This window comes from Phodopus roborovskii, unplaced genomic scaffold (assembly GCF_943737965.1).
Source record: "Phodopus roborovskii unplaced genomic scaffold, PHOROB, whole genome shotgun sequence".
Lineage (NCBI taxonomy): Eukaryota > Metazoa > Chordata > Mammalia > Rodentia > Cricetidae > Phodopus > Phodopus roborovskii.
The window spans coordinates 2,696,956-2,716,882 of record NW_026126540.1 but is presented as its reverse complement, the minus strand read 5'-3'; the positions used below and the strand labels follow the sequence as shown (position 1 = coordinate 2,716,882).

The 19,927-nt window shown below is 34.9% G+C and overlaps 1 protein-coding gene across 1 annotated transcript in view; it reads right to left on the bottom strand.

Moving 5' to 3' along the window:
- Positions 1–19,927, bottom strand: part of Rsrc1 (arginine and serine rich coiled-coil 1) — a 304,871-nt gene that overhangs the window by 45,971 nt on the left and 238,973 nt on the right. Inside the window, exon 7 of the mRNA XM_051199552.1 lies at positions 6,046–6,114. Within this exon, the coding sequence (XP_051055509.1) occupies positions 6,046–6,114 (69 nt within the window). The remainder of the gene's footprint in view (positions 1–6,045; positions 6,115–19,927) is intronic.

Sequence of the window (19,927 nt, the reverse complement as noted above, 5' to 3'; positions counted from 1 at the left end):
AGAGGTATGTCTGCTTCCTAATGCTTAATTTATGGTGAAAATGGCTAATTGAATATAAAGGCTATGGCTTTGAATTGGTATTGTAATTTATGTTTATAGAGAAGAGAAAATATTTAAATTGGTAAGGAAATAAATGATGGGTGATCACTGGAGACCTATCAATGGTCACACAGATATCAGTACAACTGTATTTCATGAATAAACCATCTTGCTGGAAAGAGCTATAATATGATCAAAATTGGTTTCCAACTCCATAAAGAGTATAGCTAAATCTGTAATACAAAATATGCCAAAAATTATTAGTATTAATCTGTTCGGATGATGAGAAGATGTAAGTAAACAAGGTCAAAATTTGTGATATACTTAAAAACACGGAAATTGCATTTATGATAGCCAACACTGTGTGTAATGAATGTATCTTTAAAAGAACTATAGCACTATTAAAAAGAGAAAATAAAGATTTCTGTCTTTGTTAAAAATTAAAAATTAATTAACACACATTGACTATAGTTAATGCTATGTCATATAACACAGATAAAACTGCATGTAAGAGAAAGGCTAACAAGATTTTGCAACCACATTGTTGCAGACATGGCATCAAGGGGACTATAAAGGACAAATCACTCACTGCTGAGGGAAATGAGACAGATGCTTTGATAAAAGACAAAGTGATCTGGAGTGATTTTTGACTCAATAATGTCTCAAGGAAAATACATCATACAGCAACATATTTAGGTTAAGTAGGTTTTCTCCTTATGAATATAACACTCTAACATTATAGCTAATGTGCTAAAAAGACAATTATTGATATTTTAAATATACTGTATTATAAAGCATATAGGAATGTCACATCTGGCATACTGGAAACACAACTATCCTAAGGAGATATTTTAAATCCTGTAGGGGAACTACCTAATATGGTAAGTCAAAGTGGGGGAGTTCTCTCGAGTGCTTAAATCTAAGATATTATAGCATATCAGAATAGATAGCCAATTCAGAATTGAGGCCATGGAGGGCAAGCTTTCTAGTTTGCCAATTGAACAAACAGTGACTCTTTAAAGAATAGCCAGGTACCAGTTATCACAGTCATTTACATATTTAGATGTATTTACGTATTAGAGCCCATATAGCTCAGAAAATCTCAAACTTACTAGGAAGTCAAGGTTGGCCTTATGCTTTTGATCCTTCTGCTTCTACAACCCCTACTCACTATGTAGCCTAAGTTGGCTTTGTTCTTAGGATCCTTCTGTTTATACTCCCTCCTCCTCCCCCCACCCCCTAGCTTGTCAACAGCCGGGAAGACAGGCATACATGACCATGTCCAGCTTCTGGGCTTTTAAAAAAGATATGTAAGAACTCCAAACACTCATCCTTTTCTCTGGATTTTAAGTGATAAATCACAGTAAAGGGAAAGAGGGGAAACAGTTCTCCTTTTGAATACGGTAAGACTAAGAACCATAAAGCACTGGAATGGGCAAAATCTCTAAAAAGGGGATCTTAGAAATGAGATGTTTAAGTACGGTCCTGAAATACTGAAGGCAGGTCAGCCATTGAAAGTGTTCCTACAGACTAATTAATTAGAGAAAACAGGAAAGGACACTGATACTCTGCTAAAACACATGCTTGCATTTAGAGAACTTCATCTGTGGATCCAAGAAACCTAAATGATAAAACACAATATGAGAAGAGCTCTAAGTAAGGACAAGATCACTATAGCACAGAGATGCTTAGGAGGTGGAATGCAAGACTCAGAAAGGAAGTCAAAGCATAGAGGAAGGAAGAATTAAGCCATACTCTCTGTGTATGTGGTGCATGCACATATGTAGGAGAATGTGTGTCCATGTACATGGATACAGAAGTCAGAGAAGGATGTTGGTTAACTTCCTCTATCATTTACCATCTTACAAATGAGACACGGTCTCTCTGATCCTATTTAGTCTACACTGGCCAGGACGAGCCCCGGAGATTCATGTGTCTCTGACACCCAAAGCTGGGGTCTTAGGAGGCATAGCCACACTTGGCTTTTTCATGGGTGCTGAAGATTTAGATTCACATCCTCTTGCTTTCACAGGAAGTGCCCTTCTCTGTGATGATATCTTGCACAAGCTCCATTCTTTGATCCCCAGACAGGCTTTATTTGTACAAGCAAGATATCTCCATACTTTTCCAGTCAGCATCTCCCCCCACACTTAACTATATCACTTTTTAAAACAAAGGGTAAAGCTTGTGGTTTATGATTGTTTAAGGAGACCTTCACCACTTACTGCCTGGCTCTGTAGGTAATGATGAAGTATTATGCCTTATGGCCAGTCCTCCAAACATTACAGGAATTATATTATAACACAAAACTCAGCTTGGAAGGATTCACTGAGTTAGAATATGTAAAATACTCTGAACATTGCTGGAACCTCCTTTCCCTTTAGCTTCGATTATTCAAAATCTCACCTTGATGAGAGGATTATTAGAGAGAAAGGGAAGAAAGAGGAAATTAAGGCTAATTTTCTTTATTTCGTATCAGTCAACTGTGACAAAAGACTTGTGTTCTAACTTAAATAAACATGACTCGAAGTTTGCCTTCAGCCTCTGTTTGAACTGCCTCATATTATGTTCACATTTTCACTGACCACCATTTCCATAAATAATTTAGCATAAGCTGCCTGAGGTTTTTGGAAACAAAAATATTTGACATTTTAATAAACATAACGTGAAAAAGAATTCAAAAGCCACTATACTTACACCAAATAAATTAATTAGAGATAATTTTGTTTTGTAAACAAAAGACCATTATGCTTATAAATACATTAAAACATAACTAGTACCCTTAAATGAATACCAAATTAAATATAAAAACAACATTTGGAAAACCCAAGTGGTATATCAAAGCATTCTAGAAGTTAAAGTTATTTTCAATGATCTACTTTAAAATTATACTAAGAAAGCTGGACATGTTGTCATATTTCCATAATCTCAACCCTTAGAGAATGATGTGAGGAGATCGAGAGCAGTATGAGCTACATTAATAATATGCAGGCTATTATGAGCTCCATGTCAAGACTATTTCAAAAACTGAGCAAGTATAGCCAGAACATTTCTGAACATATATGGAGAAGAGAAGAGGCAAAGTGAGATATTCTTCAAGTCAAAATAAAAAAAGGGAAATCAAACTGAAAAATTTAATATTCATTTCCTGAAATAGTCTGAAGTTGGAAATAAGTACCCACCTTTAAGGTACTTATTTGAATTACTGCTTACTTTTACGAAAAGATGTATCTTTATATAACTCTAGTAGAGTGAAAAGAGTTAGTAAATGGCTTATGAATGAAGGCCCATCAACATATGCTAGGAATATCAGTAAGTGGAGACCCAACTTAGCTATGTTTAAGGACAACAGGAAGTACTCCAATTGGAGGGATGTAAGGCACAACAGTTACCCTGGACACATTTTTGTATATAGCTAACTTTTATTTTGGACACAATACTTTCAAACATAATATGCTATTGATTTAGGAACACTCAAAGGAAAGGACTGCATAATAGTCAAAGTGAAATTGCAAGGTACAGCTTTTGCAATGCTAGTACAATAGCTTTGTTGAGATAACAGAGAGTGGATGAAGGAAGCCAGATAGACAATATTTATCTACATTTGAACAATGCTTTCAACCCTGTGTTGCATATCAGCATGCTGAGAAATTAAGATATGAGTTGTATAGATGATGTGACAGAGTGAATTACTAGTGGCTTCTAGATCTGAAATAAGGGATTATTATCCATTCAGATATAGAAGTTCATACCAATGTATCTATCTCAAGTTTTAATATGCAGCTAGACTAATTATGTGAAATAAAATAAATGTAGCTTATACATTAATCATCTTCAGGGAAAGGTTAATTTAATAGAATTCAATATAATCCACCAGAAAAAAAATTTGGAAGAAACAGTAACAAAGAATCTAAAAAGTGACTGATTTATCTATACAAAACAAGCACAGGGAACCTCATCAACAGAAGATGTGCCTTTCATATTTTAGTATCAGTGTCATATAGGTTAATTAGTTGAATTTTTCTTCTATAATATATTGTTTTCCAGTTTTTTATGCACAGAAAAATTCTTAAGATAAAATCATACGGCAAATACTGATAGCATTTCTTATTATTTAACTTTGTTGCATGACTGTAATTCATTAGAGCAACTGTGTTAACAGGTAAGGTCTTATCTTGGAGAAAGGACATAGCGGAATTGGCAAGCACTTTCAATGTTATTATTTAAAATCCAATAAGCTAGTTGAGTCTGGACTTAAAAGAATAAAAGGCAACTGGCCATCATGTAATCATTTGTTCATACAATAATTCTATATTTCTATTATGTGTGAGGCATTGTGATACTAGGTCATGTATAGTCCTGTAGTGTACATTTCAGTTAGCATTACAGAGTTGGGAAAAGGCAACTAAAACAGCTATTGTTGTAAGGCTGGGATTTTTCAACAATTCTCAGATACTTAAGTAGAAAAGGTACTATATATCATATACTTTAAAGACTGCTTAACATAGTTAATCTAAGTTCAAGAATATTGTAAATAGAGTTACAACATAATACTCTAATACCTGTAGGTATTAAAATAACTTAAAGTATCTTTTTTGAAGGATGAAGGACATTTAGAACCAATTTATGATAAAGAGATATTAGAAATATCAGCATATTGGTTATTATTTGGAAAGGCAAGATTTGAAAACATTCTTTTTATCAGGCTAAGAATTCATATTACATTTGTTTATATTTCATCATAATAATGCTAAAATCTGCAAATACTAGCATTTCTTATTTTTCAAAAATTGGTAAAACTGTAAGATCTGAATGAATGCCAGTAGGATAAAATACTACAAAAATGGTTGACTATAACATGCACTACTTGTGACAGACAGAACCACATATTTTATAAGGTCAGTGTTATCAATTGATTGTATTGATTCAATGCCATACAGCACTTCAGATCCCTTAGACTGTTTTACATCCAGAGTTCTATCTACTAGTCTACAGCACACCACAGACATCAGTGAAATCAGAGAATGCATTGAATGGAGGCCTCATTGTGCAACGGTAGCGTGTCTGACTCTGGAGAATGCACTGAACTGCAAATGTCAACAAGTCCACTTTACAGAGCCAAGAGAAGAGAATTTGCTAATGGTTTTTGCCACCAGAGTTCATTTCCTCAGGGTGTTTTAACATTAGCTGATCATAGATAAGAGCATACAGTCAGGATTTCTGCAGGTCAAATCAGCAAGAATGACATACACATACTTGTGCATGTGTTTTAGTTTGAATACATGTCTTTGTAGAGTTATGTACCAAAGCCTACAGAGCTTTCCTATAGGTTGGCACTAATGCTTGGATCTGATGGGGTGCTGATGTTAGCATTTTAAACTTCCAAATGCAAACATTTATGGTTTTGCTGGGTCGCAGAATCTAACCAGAGATGAAAAACACAGTTTTGGGGGTGGAGGGGTCTTGGCTGTTATGGTAAAAATCTGTTTGAATTAGAATAAAATTTCAACTTTTTAATTTACTCAGTAATATACAAAGCTAAAATTTGCACTCAACATATTATCAGTCTTTCAACTTCTCACTACATATTCCTTTTTATGAGCTTTTGAGAAACTGAAAGATTCATAATTTGTTCTAAGTGTTTGTGTAAGAGTGTGTGGATGAATGTGCTTACCACAGTGCTAATGTGACAGTCAGTGGCTAACTTTCTGGTGTCTGTCCTTCTACTATGTGGAACACAAGGATAGAACTCAGGTGGTAAATCATGGGGGAAAGTGTTCTCTGCCACTAAATCATCTTAGTGGCCTTTTAGAATGTTTTCAAACTAATTTTACGCTAGCAAACATTAGTGCCAAGCAATGGTCATAGTGTAATGCTGTTACTTAGTTTGCGATTATGAAACGGCATGAAGCTCTGTGAAGGCATATTCTATGGCCTATCCAGGGAATACAAGCATTGTGCCAAATAGTTACTCCTTAGGGGGCAAAAAGAATCATATATATTTACCTTCTTCTTTTCTTCTTTTTGCTTCTTCTTCATTCCTTTCTTTGGCTTTTAATGCTTCATCAGCTTTTGCTGTAAGAAAACAACAAAATTTCCTGCATTTATTTTGTGTATATCTTGTAAATGAGAACAGTGGGCAAAGGAAACAGAAATTTAATGTTTATTTCCATGAAATTGTCATAAGAAAGAAATATGGCAGTTATGAATTAAAAGTACATATTTGTATTCTCCATTCAGAATTTATATCCAGAATACTTATTTATAATCCCAGATTCTTAGTTCAAATATCCTTTGTAAAAAAAAGAAAATGAAATTGAGGAATGTGAAGTTAAATCATGACATATGAATTTGGAAAAACAGTTGGTTATTAAAAGCCAGTTGATTTACCAGTGTTTGGAGGACTCAAATTTGATCTATAAGAAACTTGCAGTATCTGTGCTGCAGTATCAGATTAGGTGGAGCTTTGTTCTCTCTTTTTCATGCACATCATAATAGAGCTTTATTCATGTTATGACAGCATTTACTAAAAAGGATCTTTTTTTCTCTCTAGAACCTCTTCCCTTATTACTTAATTATCTACTAGTTGCTCAACTGCAGGGGTTTTTCAAACACTTTACTACAGATGTTAAAGAAGATTAAAAATATACAGCACAGTAACATGGGACTATCAATATACTCTGTAAATTAATTAAATTTCTGTTCTAGCACATCATTTATTCCGAAGCATTAACGTCTCAAAGGAGCGATTCTCCTTTATTGCCGTCTTACTGCCTGATGAGTGAACTAAGCGAAAATAAGTCTCTAATAGCATTAGAGTTGATGAAATATTAAGTTAAAAAAGTATTGCCTCGTCAAAAGAAAAAGAATCAGACCGTGCCAGCATTAAACTTTGGATCAGCCTTTATCATAATGATAACAGCAACTAAAAACTGTGACTTTAAAAAACATACTGCAGTTGTTGCTGCAAATATGTCTCCTATACAAAATTAATGTATCTTTATACCTATAAAATCTGGCCAAAAGAAGGGATTTAAGGAAAATTCATGTAACATAAAAAATTAATTTTTCTTCAAAGTTTGATTTTCTCTACCATCATTACTGACACTTATTCTTAAGGTATAAAACTCACATAATGGGGTTATGAGTGCTATATCTAATGACATAGACATCTGTTTCCATTTATAAGCTTTTATATATACTTACACTGTATTTAAAGTCATGAAACATTAAAGCTTTATGTCATTTTACATCATTGCAAAAATCTACTAAATTAGATAATAAAAACAAACCAGCAGTAACTCTAAAGACTTTTACTTCATTTACACTTTATTCACCCTGGTAGAAGGACAAGGATAATAGAAATTCCATTTAAATTCAATTTTGGTTATATGTGTAATTGTAGATATACCCCTTGAGTCATGTAAAATGCTCGGCTTATGTTTCTTTCAAATTATCCCGCTCAGATTCCCATTCTACTCCTTACAACCATCTTCAATATGTATTAGCAGAGCTCATTAGGCTGAAATTTAATAATGCAAACATCAGGTGCATTTCAAGAGCCTCCATTAACAACGTAAGATGGATTGCTTATATATAACTCTTGGGCCAACCGGGCACAATTTAAATTCAATAAAGTAGCCTGCCTAAATCTGATTTATCTATTTGACTATGCTGGTTTGTCCTTTCTTACTGATTTGTTGCTATACATGGACAATTCATTGGAATATTATTTTGTATGCTTTTAAAAAACTGAAAATGGTTCTGGTGCTGTGGTTAAATATTTTATGTAATTCATCTTCATACTGTCAATCAAGATTCTCAAGTATTTGGGTATGCATGTAAATAAAGAATCCTGTGAATTTTGTTGAAATAATATGGATAATCCACTTTTTTCTTAGTATGTGTTAGTTTATTTTAAGCTCCTGGACAAAACCTGGCTTAACTTAATTATAAAAAGTTCAGTAGGGGGCTGTAGAGTTGGCTCAGCCCTTAAGTGCACTTTCTGCTCTTTCAGAGGACCCAGGTTTGTCTCCCAGCACCCACCTGACAGCTCACAACTGCCTGTAACTCCAGGCTAGTACAGGGGAAAGGGGTTTTAGGGGAGGGCTTTGGTCCTGCCTCAACATGGTGATGGGACAGAATTCCTTGACTCTCCATGGGAGGTCTTACCCTCTCTGAAGATCAGATAGGGGTGGGTGGGTTGAGGGGAAGGTGGCGGGAGTGGGGAGAGAGGAGGGAGCAGGAACTGGGATTAGTATGTTTAAAAAAAAAAAAAAAAACAAAACAAAACCTAAAATGAACTATTAAAAAAGTACACAGTGGTCACTATGTCCTCCATAAGGAATATGAGTGAATTCACTTAGAGAGAATATATATTAAAAATGAACCATCAGGATAAACTCCTCTTTGATTATTAGAGGAGTGTGGCATAATCAGCACCCCCAAACAGCTTTATGTTATTATAATGTAAATGTGGAAAGAAGCAGAACTTCTCTAGTCATCCGTATATAATTTAATTTACCTGAAAAACTTATATTGCCCAAAGTTAAAAAATTCCATTATCCCTATAAAACAGTATATATTGCTATTGGCTGTACCCAAACTGAAAGATTTAGTAACTTTCATCCTTAGAGTCAGGTAGTACTTCAGTCAGGAAAGCCATAGGTGATGTCTGTTCTTAGTTCTTTGTCAATAATCAACCAACATCCTTGATACCCTAATATTTCCTCATCTCTACTTCTACTTACCTTCAAATTTTCACATCAGTCAAGATTACTACCATTTTTGCCTTGTTTTATAAAATAAACCCATTCACTTGTGTTTTAAAGCCTATTCTTTTTCATAGCCTTTGGGAGTCTTGGTTCTTAAGGTTCAAATGCTTTATTCTCCATCTTCAACCACAAATACACCGAGTCTCACAAACTCTGCATAGTGCTTACCTTTCTTCCAGCACTGCTACTACCTTCTCTCCTTTAAAACAGCTGCCTCACCCCCAGGTTGCAGTGGTCATGAAAAATTCTTTTATAGCTAAGTGTAATGGCCACCTTAGTTATATTCTCTTTGTTTTGTAAGATTGGCTGTGGATATAGCTCAATGGTAAAGGGATTGCCTATTATGTGTGAGACCACAGATTCTATACATCACAAATAAATAACTATCTTTTCTAAGTGCTCTAATATTCTCACAGTGTTTTGACTGCTCTCTTTCACTACTTCAATTTCTGTTTTCGGGTAGCACATGGAAAACCTAAGTTATCTATAAACCTTTCACAAATATACCTACCTATCCATAGTCCCTTTCCTGAGCATTAGAACTACCCACTAGATATTTCAAAATTTTGCTTATAGTTGAACCCACAATCTTTCCCTTATTGTTTCCTAGGACCTCTTCCCTTAGTATATCCTGCTTTTTAACCCATCATCTAATCTCTTGAACTCACAGTTTTGTGACATTTCCCTCCAGCTCTTATGCTTGTGCAGTATGGCTGATCATCAGCTCTGTGAGATTATCACTAGAATGTGCTCACTCCTTTCCATTTTCAGTAGTCACACTCAGATCATCTTTGTTCTCATGTTACTATTTTATTCTGCCCTACTAATCACCTTCCTTCCAATGCATTTTGCACATGACCATAAGGGCAAGGAATGCATTCACTGCTTTATATACTCAGAAGCACTGTCTTTAGAGAACAAAGAAAATGTTGACAAAATGAATATACTTTTATAAAGCCCCCAAATAATCATGGCACAGTGGAACCACATGAAACATGTGCATATACAGAGTACTACATACCATATATATATACTTCTAGAGACATTGAACCCAAGTCCTTAGCATGCCATTTGAAGCCCTTCAGAATCTGCAATCAAGGTTCACTATTCTTCCCTCCTCACCAGGGATCTGTATTCTGGCCTTCTTGGGCTTTTTGTTAGACTACATCTTTTATTCTTAACCCCCCCCCCCCGGGACAGGGTTTCTCTGTATAGCTTTGGAGCTCATCCTGGAATTCACTCTGTAGACCAGGCTGGCTTCGAACTCACAGAGATCTTTCTGCCTCTGTCTCCCAAGTGCTGAGATTGACATTAAAGGGATGTGCCACCACTGCCTGGTTTACACACATCTTTGTTCTTGCTGGGGTACCCATTTTGTTTTCTTACTGAGAAAACTGTAGCTGGAAGTTTTAGCTGAAATACCACCTTTTTTTGTGAAACCCTCCCTGATCAACAACTTCCAAATCTGTCTGTCAAGGACAGATTTGTCATTCCATTGCCAAAGTCATGAAGAACTAAAAGCAAGGACAGAAAAGGAGTGAAAATGACTTTGTAACTCTCACTTTCTTTTCCCAGCCACTGGTTGAATTTCTGTCCTAAAGAAGGCAAACCCCAAGTAAAATGAATCTGGGTTGCTGAATTTCTGCAAAGAGCACTATTTTCTTTATGACTGGCACCACAGTATGACACAACACAAAATATAAGCATGTTGTTTGTCAGCACTGTTATTTTCACATTGTCATAGCAGATTACCCAAGTCTCCTTAATAAAGTAGGTGTTCAATGAATGGTTCCAAAACAAATGAATGAAAAATACTTAGAAATGAAATAAAGATATTATGTTGTTCCTCCAGAAATAAAATCTTTCAGAACACAACTCATCTGAGGCTGTTTTACTAGAGTGGCAGGGAGCAGAGGAGCAGAAGAGGTAACATACGGTGTGTGTGTATGTGTGTGTGTGAGGCAGGGGTGTGGGCGTGGGTGGGGTAGGGTGGAGGGTGAGGGGGTGGCAGGGCATTATTTATTAATAGTATGTGTTATGTACAGCAAGTATCAATAGTTTATCTCATCCTCGCTAATTTTATAAAATTTCATTAGGACTATGGCTTTTTTAGATCATTAAAATAGTCTGCATAGGCAGGATTTTAAATGATTTTAATAAGTACTTTATATACCTTGGGGAAAAAATAAATAACCTCAAGAATCAGAAAGGACTGATGGGGTATCAACTTATAACACACTTTCATAAAGAGCTATAATGGAATTTCTAGAGAAATTTTTTCAAAAGTCTAATCATCTTCATCTAGAAGTTCTTTTGCATATATAGTTAAGTCTTTGATATTATACCACCATGAATGTACCAGAAACATTGAGGAGTTCTTAAAACAAAAGAAATGTAGAGCAGATGGAGATAGATACAAAGAAAAATGATGAGGATATCATATCCTCATATTCAGAATATTAGGAGAAGTTTTAGGAAGGTTATAGTCAGTGGATACCAATCATACTAGTCAGGCCTGGGGCAAATGTCAAGATGGAAATTATGACCGGAACAGCTGAGCAATGGTACCTCCCCTGTATGTGTGTGTATAAGGATACAGGCAGTATTTGCCCACAGGCAATAACAGTGAGTGCAGAGGTGCTGAGGCCTGTGAGGCAAGCGCTGGCTATTACTGACCCTTAAAAGGAATGATAAGCTACTGGTTTGTCCTTATCAACAACACATCTTGCCACTGACAGGAAAAAAATGAAGACAGGTTATAATGAGGTGAAATGTCAGGATTATGGGTGCTGTGAAACAGAATGATGAACAGCCAACCTAGAATTGCCACATATTTGAGAAAAATCAGTTCCATGAAACAGAAAACAAGAGCAATATAAGCAACGATATTCTAAAATAGCAAACCCTTGCAATCAGAGTTAATAAAGAAAACAATGCTTTAGAATCAGAGTAAATAGATAGCATCCTTAGGCTTGAGATAATACTGACTGTATCTTAGAAACTACATTTTAAGCATGAAAACAAAACTCCATGTGTGAACTCAAGAGCAGAAAGAGCACAGCTGAAGACTAAATGAGCATACTAAATTTTATCTATGAAAATTTTACTGAATGTAGTGGAAAGAACAGAGTTGAGACATCCAAGGAGCAAAATCACCACCATGACCAAAGTTAATGTTTACTGAATGCATACTATGTACTTCGGTGCTTACGTATTTGCACATGTTTCACTTAATTATCAAAACAGCTGTATGAAGATGCTTGGCATACTGCCATTGTTATTTTACAGGTGAGAAACAGAAGCAAGATGTCATTAAATGTACTTTTCAAGGCAATGGAGTCAGAGCAATGGAAGAAACACCTTGATGTTTACTAAGACAAGTTCTTGTTAAAGAAGAAAGAGGACACACTGCATAAAGACTATTTATTGCTCCAGAACTCCAGAAAGGCACCAAGAATGGTCAGATTGTGAAAGAAGGAAAATGAAAACTGTATTTATTTTAAAAAGTTGTTATAAAATTACAAAATTTCTAGAATACTAAGAAACATCAATTAGCACCCAAGAATATATGTAAGAAGAGGATTCAATACAAAAAAGGAAAAAGCTTAGTTGGTGTCTAATTGCACTCCTCAAATTACTCCAGTCAGAAGCCACAGAGGTCATATTCTCTGAGGATACTGAAATAGAGTGAGGAATTACAAGAGGGAAACTAACTGTGCAACTCTGACCTCTTAGTTATCCATTCAAAGTTACGCTTTAATCCTTCTAAGGAAACTTGTTAGAAACCAAATCAATTCAAATAAAATAGGTAAGGGAATTACAAAATTATAAGGTAAACAGAAGGCACTCTAAAAGATAAAATCAGTAAAACCAAAAAAATTATGCAAAGAATCAAGAAAATGAGTAAGTCTTTGGAAAGTCTGATCAAGGAGGGGGGGGCAGAAAAAAAAGTTAAGTGATATAACCAGAGACATAAATACATAATTTAAAAGGCAGCATACAGAACATAAACACAATACAAACACACACTATACAGGTCTACAGTGGGGAATCTAGAGAAGACCAATCATTTTGACAAGAAAAAAAGAAACAAAACAAATCAGAGAATAAGAACCTGAAAAACTTAGAAAAATAAATTTCCATTTGAAATGGTTCCAAGCTAGATAGTTTTTATGTTAAAACTCAGACTTTCAAGGAACACAGTGGGCAAAATACAGGCTAAAAGATGTACTTGGTTGTCTTCAGTTATGTTTCAAGGTGAGCTCACTGTACTTCAATGGATTGTTTCACACCTATGGTCACAGGGATTTTTGTGGTTATTACAGTAGGTCACAAAACAAAACAAAAAGACATAAATGTGACTATTTCAATGGATTGTTTTACACCTATGGTCTCAGGGATTGCTGTGGTTATTGAAGTAGGCCACAAAACAAAACAAAAACACATAAATGTAAGAAAGGGACTTGTGGTGGGAAGAGATTCATAAGGGTGGAAGCGAGTAAGAGAGATTGATGTGTGAAATCAATTAACACATGTATGAAGCTAACAAAGACTAAATTTAATTTAAAAATGTGCTTGGGATTACTAATACCTAATGGAATGCAATTAAAACAACACCGTATTTGTATTTTCTTAACACATTAAATAAGAAGACCATCAGATGGAGAGATGGTTCACTGGTTAAGAGCAACTGTGGCTTTATCAGAAGACTGAGGTTTGGTTCCCAGCACCCAAACAGCAGCTCAAAACTGCAACTCTGGATCTGATGTTCTCTTTTGGATTCTGCATCCACCCGTCATATGAGAGGTGCTCATACATACATACAGGCAAACACCCCCCCCCAACACACACAAAAAGAAATCATTAAAATTAAAAAAGACTAAAATATAAAATTAGTGCTAAAGCAAATAAAATCTCTTCTTGGCTGGAATAGGTTGTAAACTGTTGCCACAGGTTTTCAGGGTTAATTGTCTCACTTGACAAAATGGAAAGTATACATAGCATTCATTGGGCAAGTCTCCTGGAGAACATTGTTCTATAGAAATGTGCATGCACATTTAATGATATGGATAGAGGCCATATGCCTCTTTGCAAAGAAAAACAAAGAGAAGTGAACCATCTAAATTTGGAAGAGGCTAAATAATTTATAGTACAGAAATACTCCAAATTTACTGAAAATTATAAAACAGGCATTGATGTAGAAAGATCTCTGGAATAAAATAAGTTGTATGATTCAAATTAATAAACTAAACAAAGTATATAAATAAATAGGCAAATTCGTCGAGTGAAAACTGGGCATGGAAAAGCACTAGATTGATTACTTGGTAAATGAGAACATGGAGGGCACCACTTCCTGCTCTCTATGTCCTCTTTCAATCTCATTACATCACCTTTACTTAGAGATACACATGGAGTCTAAGATAGTACTCACATAGGAAAAGATAATATATTCTCAAGATATTGGAGAAATTTTGTGATGCACTAATATATTTTATAACTAACAAGTTTTCTAATGAATTATAAATAAAAACATCTAGTAAATTTTTAAATACTTTTCCTTCCATCTATACTTTTCTTTCTTTCAGTTTATTTAATTCCTAATGCTCTCTATGTTAACATCATATGACTAAGACGCTACGGTACTTCATACATACTGCTGCAGAAAAATATTTCAAGATAGGGTTACACATCAGGATAATGTGTAAACATGACACCATAGATACACAGAATCATCTATCCCATCTTTTCACATACATATAGATTTTACAGGTATCTTAATTAGGGTTCCTATTGGTGTATTAAAACACCATGACCCAAGCAAGTTGCTTACACTTCCACAATGTAGTCCATTATTGAAGGAAGTCAGGACAGAAACTCAAACAGGGCAAGAACCTAGAAGCAGGAGCTGATGCAGAGGCCATGGCTGCTTACTGACTTCCTTCCCATGGCTTACTCAGCCTGCTTTCTCATAGTATCCAGGACCACTAGTCTGCCTGGAGTGTAGGTGGTGCCACTACCTACAGTGCATTGGGCCCTCTCCTATCAACCACTAATTAAGAAAATGGCCTAAAGCCATTTGGAGGCATTTTCTCAATTGAGGTTTCCTCCTCTCAGATGACTATTGGTTGTGTCAAGTTGATATAAAACTAGCCAGCACAGCTTGATTAGTCATCAAAATACATTTGAGAAAATTTCCCAAGATTTTATTCTTTCCTACTGCATCTATTATGGATGGCTCATGTTTATTCAATTTAAATGCTGTTGTATATTTTAAAACATCAATGTAAGAGACAGATATAAACTAACAACTGTCATTCCCAAGGAATTCTAAGTCTGAATATTTTTTCCACATCAGTTATCATTTGCACATTTTATTGAACAAATGGGCCCAAAAAAAATATATGTATAAGGTCAGAGTGACTAAGATACCGACAGAACCTGTAAATTCCAGGTTAATGTTCTTTACAGATTACTTCTGTAAAGAAGCAAATAGTAAACAAAATTAGACAATAATTAATTGTTTTGTGCATGTTACTGATTATGGAGAAGCTTTTATCTTAATATGCTTTACTTAAAAAACAAAACAAACAAAAAGCCACACAGAAAACCAGGGCAGCTTCCTTTGTAAGAACTATTAGCACACATTTCACACATTGATGATGGCATTATAAACCATGCCTACAGTTTCTCCTAAGGGTATTGTCCTTACTCCTGTGAGCAATTATGTCTGGTGTGAAAAAAATCCTTAATCTTGAGGCATTCTTCCTCACTTTCAAGAATGGCACAGTTCATCTAACACCAAAGGATCAATGACTCTATTCAGCGCAGGTCTGAAGTGCTACATTGTTGCATTTCAGTAATTCCTATCTCTAAAAGTACCTTCAGTGTCCATGGCTATACATAAGCAAATGCCAAATACAGGCACTGGTTGCTAAAAGTACCTTCAGTGTCCATGGCTATACATAAGCAAATGCCAAATACAGGTACTGGTTTGCCCGCTATCTGCTTATGAAAGAGATAATGGCAAAGGTAGAAATGGGGCATACTTAGCTGTCCATTTCCTGTCAAGCTTCACATTAAGGGTTAAGGCAGGTGACTGCAATCACCTCTGCCTTGACAGGGTGTCTGTGCATCAACGGAGGAACTTAGAGGCATCTGCAGATAGCTGAAAACTCACTAGCTCTGTCAATCCCATTACAGTTTTCATATGTACACAGCTACTGGCTCTGCATGTTTAAAGACCATCCAACTCTGTTGGGCTATCAGCTCCCTCCAAGTACAGAAAAGTAATATTGAATGAGTTTGCTAAATATAAAAAAGTGATATTGATATTAAAAATTGTGCATTTGTTATGAAAAAATAAACTACAGAATTATGATTATTTTCTGTTTTTATAAAAAGCATCAGTGTGGAAATATAAATGTCTGAGTACAGTATTAATAATGTGCACCGATTTCAGATGTTTACTTTTACAACAAATTCCCATTTTTTTTTTACTATTTTATCCCATGTCACATTTTTTTTTTGGGGGGCTTGTTTCTTAATTCTTATAACCTGAAGTAGGCTTTAAAGACTGGCTTCAGGAACCCCTTTCCACCCCTATTTTGTATGAAAATTTTCTGTCACTCACTAGAAAAACAGACATCCATGTAACTGCTCTGTGTAACCTAGGAAGCCCACAGGTGCGCTAGGGTGATGCAGCAGGACGCTGTGTACCTGTACTGCTGCTGACTGAATGGGAATCTCTCTCTCTGATGGCTCTTCCAGAATCCCCAGTATTCCAGTGTCACAGATGGATGAAAAACAAACCAGTTACTATTTAAGATATTTACCTTTCACCTATATTCACATTGATAGATGAAGCTTTTGCTTTTATTTTTTTTTCAAATGTGTGATGTCCTATAGCTTCCTGACCACTGATGTATCTTTTTTTCCAATTCTTTTTACAAAGCTTCCATTTTATAAAACCAAAAAAAAAAAAAAAAAAAAAAAAAAAAAAAGAACAAAACTGTTTAGCCATAGTAACTGTCATCTACTAAAACATAAAAACAAGAGTTAAGAAAACAATTTAATAATGACAATATGGATATACTACTGTGATACTCTTGAAAAAGGCAGTAAAAAGTTTTAGATTTTTTTTTTCCCTTTTTGTAACAGAGGACGATAAGGAAACTAAGAATAACTTCAGCAATCTGTGTTCCTTTACCTTCTGGAAAAGCATCACCTTTCTGTCCGACTGGAGTCAATATGCCACCATCAGAACCCCACTCCAAGACCAGTGGTTTAGCATTTCAGGGTACTGGAACTGGAGCTATACAATTACTCCCTTTGAACAGAATCTTATCCTAGATTCTAAGGAGTGATTTGTAATGCTTATTCTTTTTAGTAACCCAGCACCCCAGCATGTTTAAAAAGTAACTAAAGGTAAGTATCATTATAAAATGAGGAATAAAGCATACAAATGATAATTAATGATACATTCAGAAACCAAGAATAAGGAAAACTTTTTAATTCACTTTAAAATCCTTCAATTATTTTACGTACATGCGTGGCATGAGTGCATGTCTATGTCATGGCAGCACCCGTGGCAGTCAGAGGCCAACTCTGAATTGATTCTCTCCTTCTACCTTTAGTGGGTCCTGAGGCAGCACTTGGGTCTTCAGGCTTGTACATGAAGTGCTTACCTGCTGAGCCATCCTGCCTGCCAGTAATATCAACAGTTATGTGCAGATGCTCTCCTAAAATTTATTTTTTCCAATCACCAAAATATTGCTTCTTTTAAAACTTATATAATTTTACATACATGTATACACACACACACACACACATATTCATAGTTTCAAAATTTAAAAGGAAACAGAAATGTAGGCAGGCCTGCTAAATGTCAGTCGGTGCTGACAACCTTCAGTTACAGAGATTTTTGTATAATCCTCAACAGATTTCTGAGAGGGTAATTATTTGCTTTAGGCTTCCTCCTTAATTTGTGAGTGAATTAGTCATCAAAAGTATGTCTGCTACTGTTTTTATTACAGTAACTTTAAAACACTTCACAGTAATGGCAAACACTAATTTGATTGTTTTTATTTACCTTTTGTTAAAGTTTAACTATGAAGTCAACTGGATTACAAATGGGATCAAAGAATAAATATAAAAGGAAATAAAATGCTTTGCTATTAATGAATTAATATTTTAAAGATGACTACTTTGTATATGAAATGCAAAAAGTAATTTGAAATGTTCAGTATTTGAGAGTATGCCACAATTTTTGTCACCTTAACTTGAGAAATTCACTTTTAAATCTGAGAGCAATAGCTGAATTTTAGTGCTGTACCATACATATCTATTCTAAAAATGCTAATACTTCTGATGGATTATAACTCTCCACTGCCAAGGCCACAGATTTTCTCTAACAGAGCTGTAGTCTGCTCTGAATTAATATTACTAAAAGTATGTTTTAATGCACTTTTCATACACCATATTTTATACATCATACTTTGATAGAATTGTATTATGACTTTGCCACTTGGAATGCCTGTTATGATCAAGAATAGTACAAAAACAAACAAAGAATACAATCTTATTAGGTGATAGAAACTAGTGTGAGCAGATTTTGGAATGATCTGCAGTTCCTACTCTGGTAGATGAGTAAGAACCAGACATACAATGGGAACTGAGGTTACTAAATCTCCAGGATGGACACTAAAGTGCATTAACACATAATCTTAACTGGCTTATTTTGAGGATGCATGTTCAATTCTTTCATATGATAAGTGAAATAAATTACAGCAGTGGCCATTTATGGAAATGAAAAAAGGAAAAAAGGTTGGATTCCTTTAAAAAAAAAAAAAAAAAGTCATGATCAAGGCAATTGAATTCAGTCCCAAACAGAACTGAATACAAACAAGTTGTTGATCATGAACAGAATTAACCTAGGACATTCTTAGGTTGACAATAAATAAGAAAAGAATAAGAAAATTTAAAAGCATTTATATTACAGGAACTTTTTGCCAGCAAGTAAATGTACTTCATTAAAAAAAAAAAAAACACCATATATGAAAGCACTCAGGCTTTTAGCATCCATTAAAGTGTTTTAATGATATAAGATATTTAAATCTACATGTTTTAGAGATAAATATATCAAACAGAAGAAATCCTTCTAATTGGGAAATGGAAAGAATACTCTTTCAGTGTTTCTCTTTCAACACTATGTTATGGAGTTTAAAAGGGAAATTACTTTATAAAACCATAATATAACATCAGAATTAAGAGGATAATAAAATGAAGATAACAGTGATTACTTTTTGGGGCTGTGGTAGTAAGAATGTCCTCCCAAACTAGATGCACAAGCCTTCAATTCTGTATTAAAGGGTGCCATTTTTCTTTTTCCACTTCAGTATTAGTCAGTCCATATTTTTACAACGTCTAGTTTCTTGCTTGAAATTTTATTTGTTGACTAACATTTAGGGCAGTAGATATCCAGCTTCAGTGTGTTGGAACACCACATAGAGATCTTGTCCATGCACAGAACCCTGGCCCAAGGTATGGAAGATTTTTCTTTTTCTTTATTTCAAATTAATTAACTACTTGGAGACAAGCATCTTAAGTTGTCCAGTCTCTCCTTGAACTCTGAGGCTAAAATGATCTGCCTATCTCAGCTTCACAAGTACAAGCGGACACAGAATGATGCCATTGTGGCCTATGTCTACAAAATTGTATTTTAAAACACAGAATTTAATACATAATTTACCTCAGAAGGATTTGTGTACATCTGAAAACTCAAGAGTTATTTAGAAGGATATCTTAAAATTTATTTTAAAAAAGAAAAGCAAAAACACTATCTGGTGTTGTTTATTCTGAAGACCAATTTAATTTATTCTGAAGGTAGAATTGGTGTGTATGAAAAATTCTGAGGTATTTGGATCTGGATTATTAGCTAATACTAGGTTAATTTTGTACATTTTTTTTTCTTTGTCATGCTGGGATACAATCCAGGGGCTTTGTGCATACTGGAGAAAATGTTCACCATGGAGCTACATCTCCAGCACTAATTTTTATCAACAGTTAGTTTGTATTTGAAAACAATGTGTATTTTTTAATCTTGAATTCAGGATCCT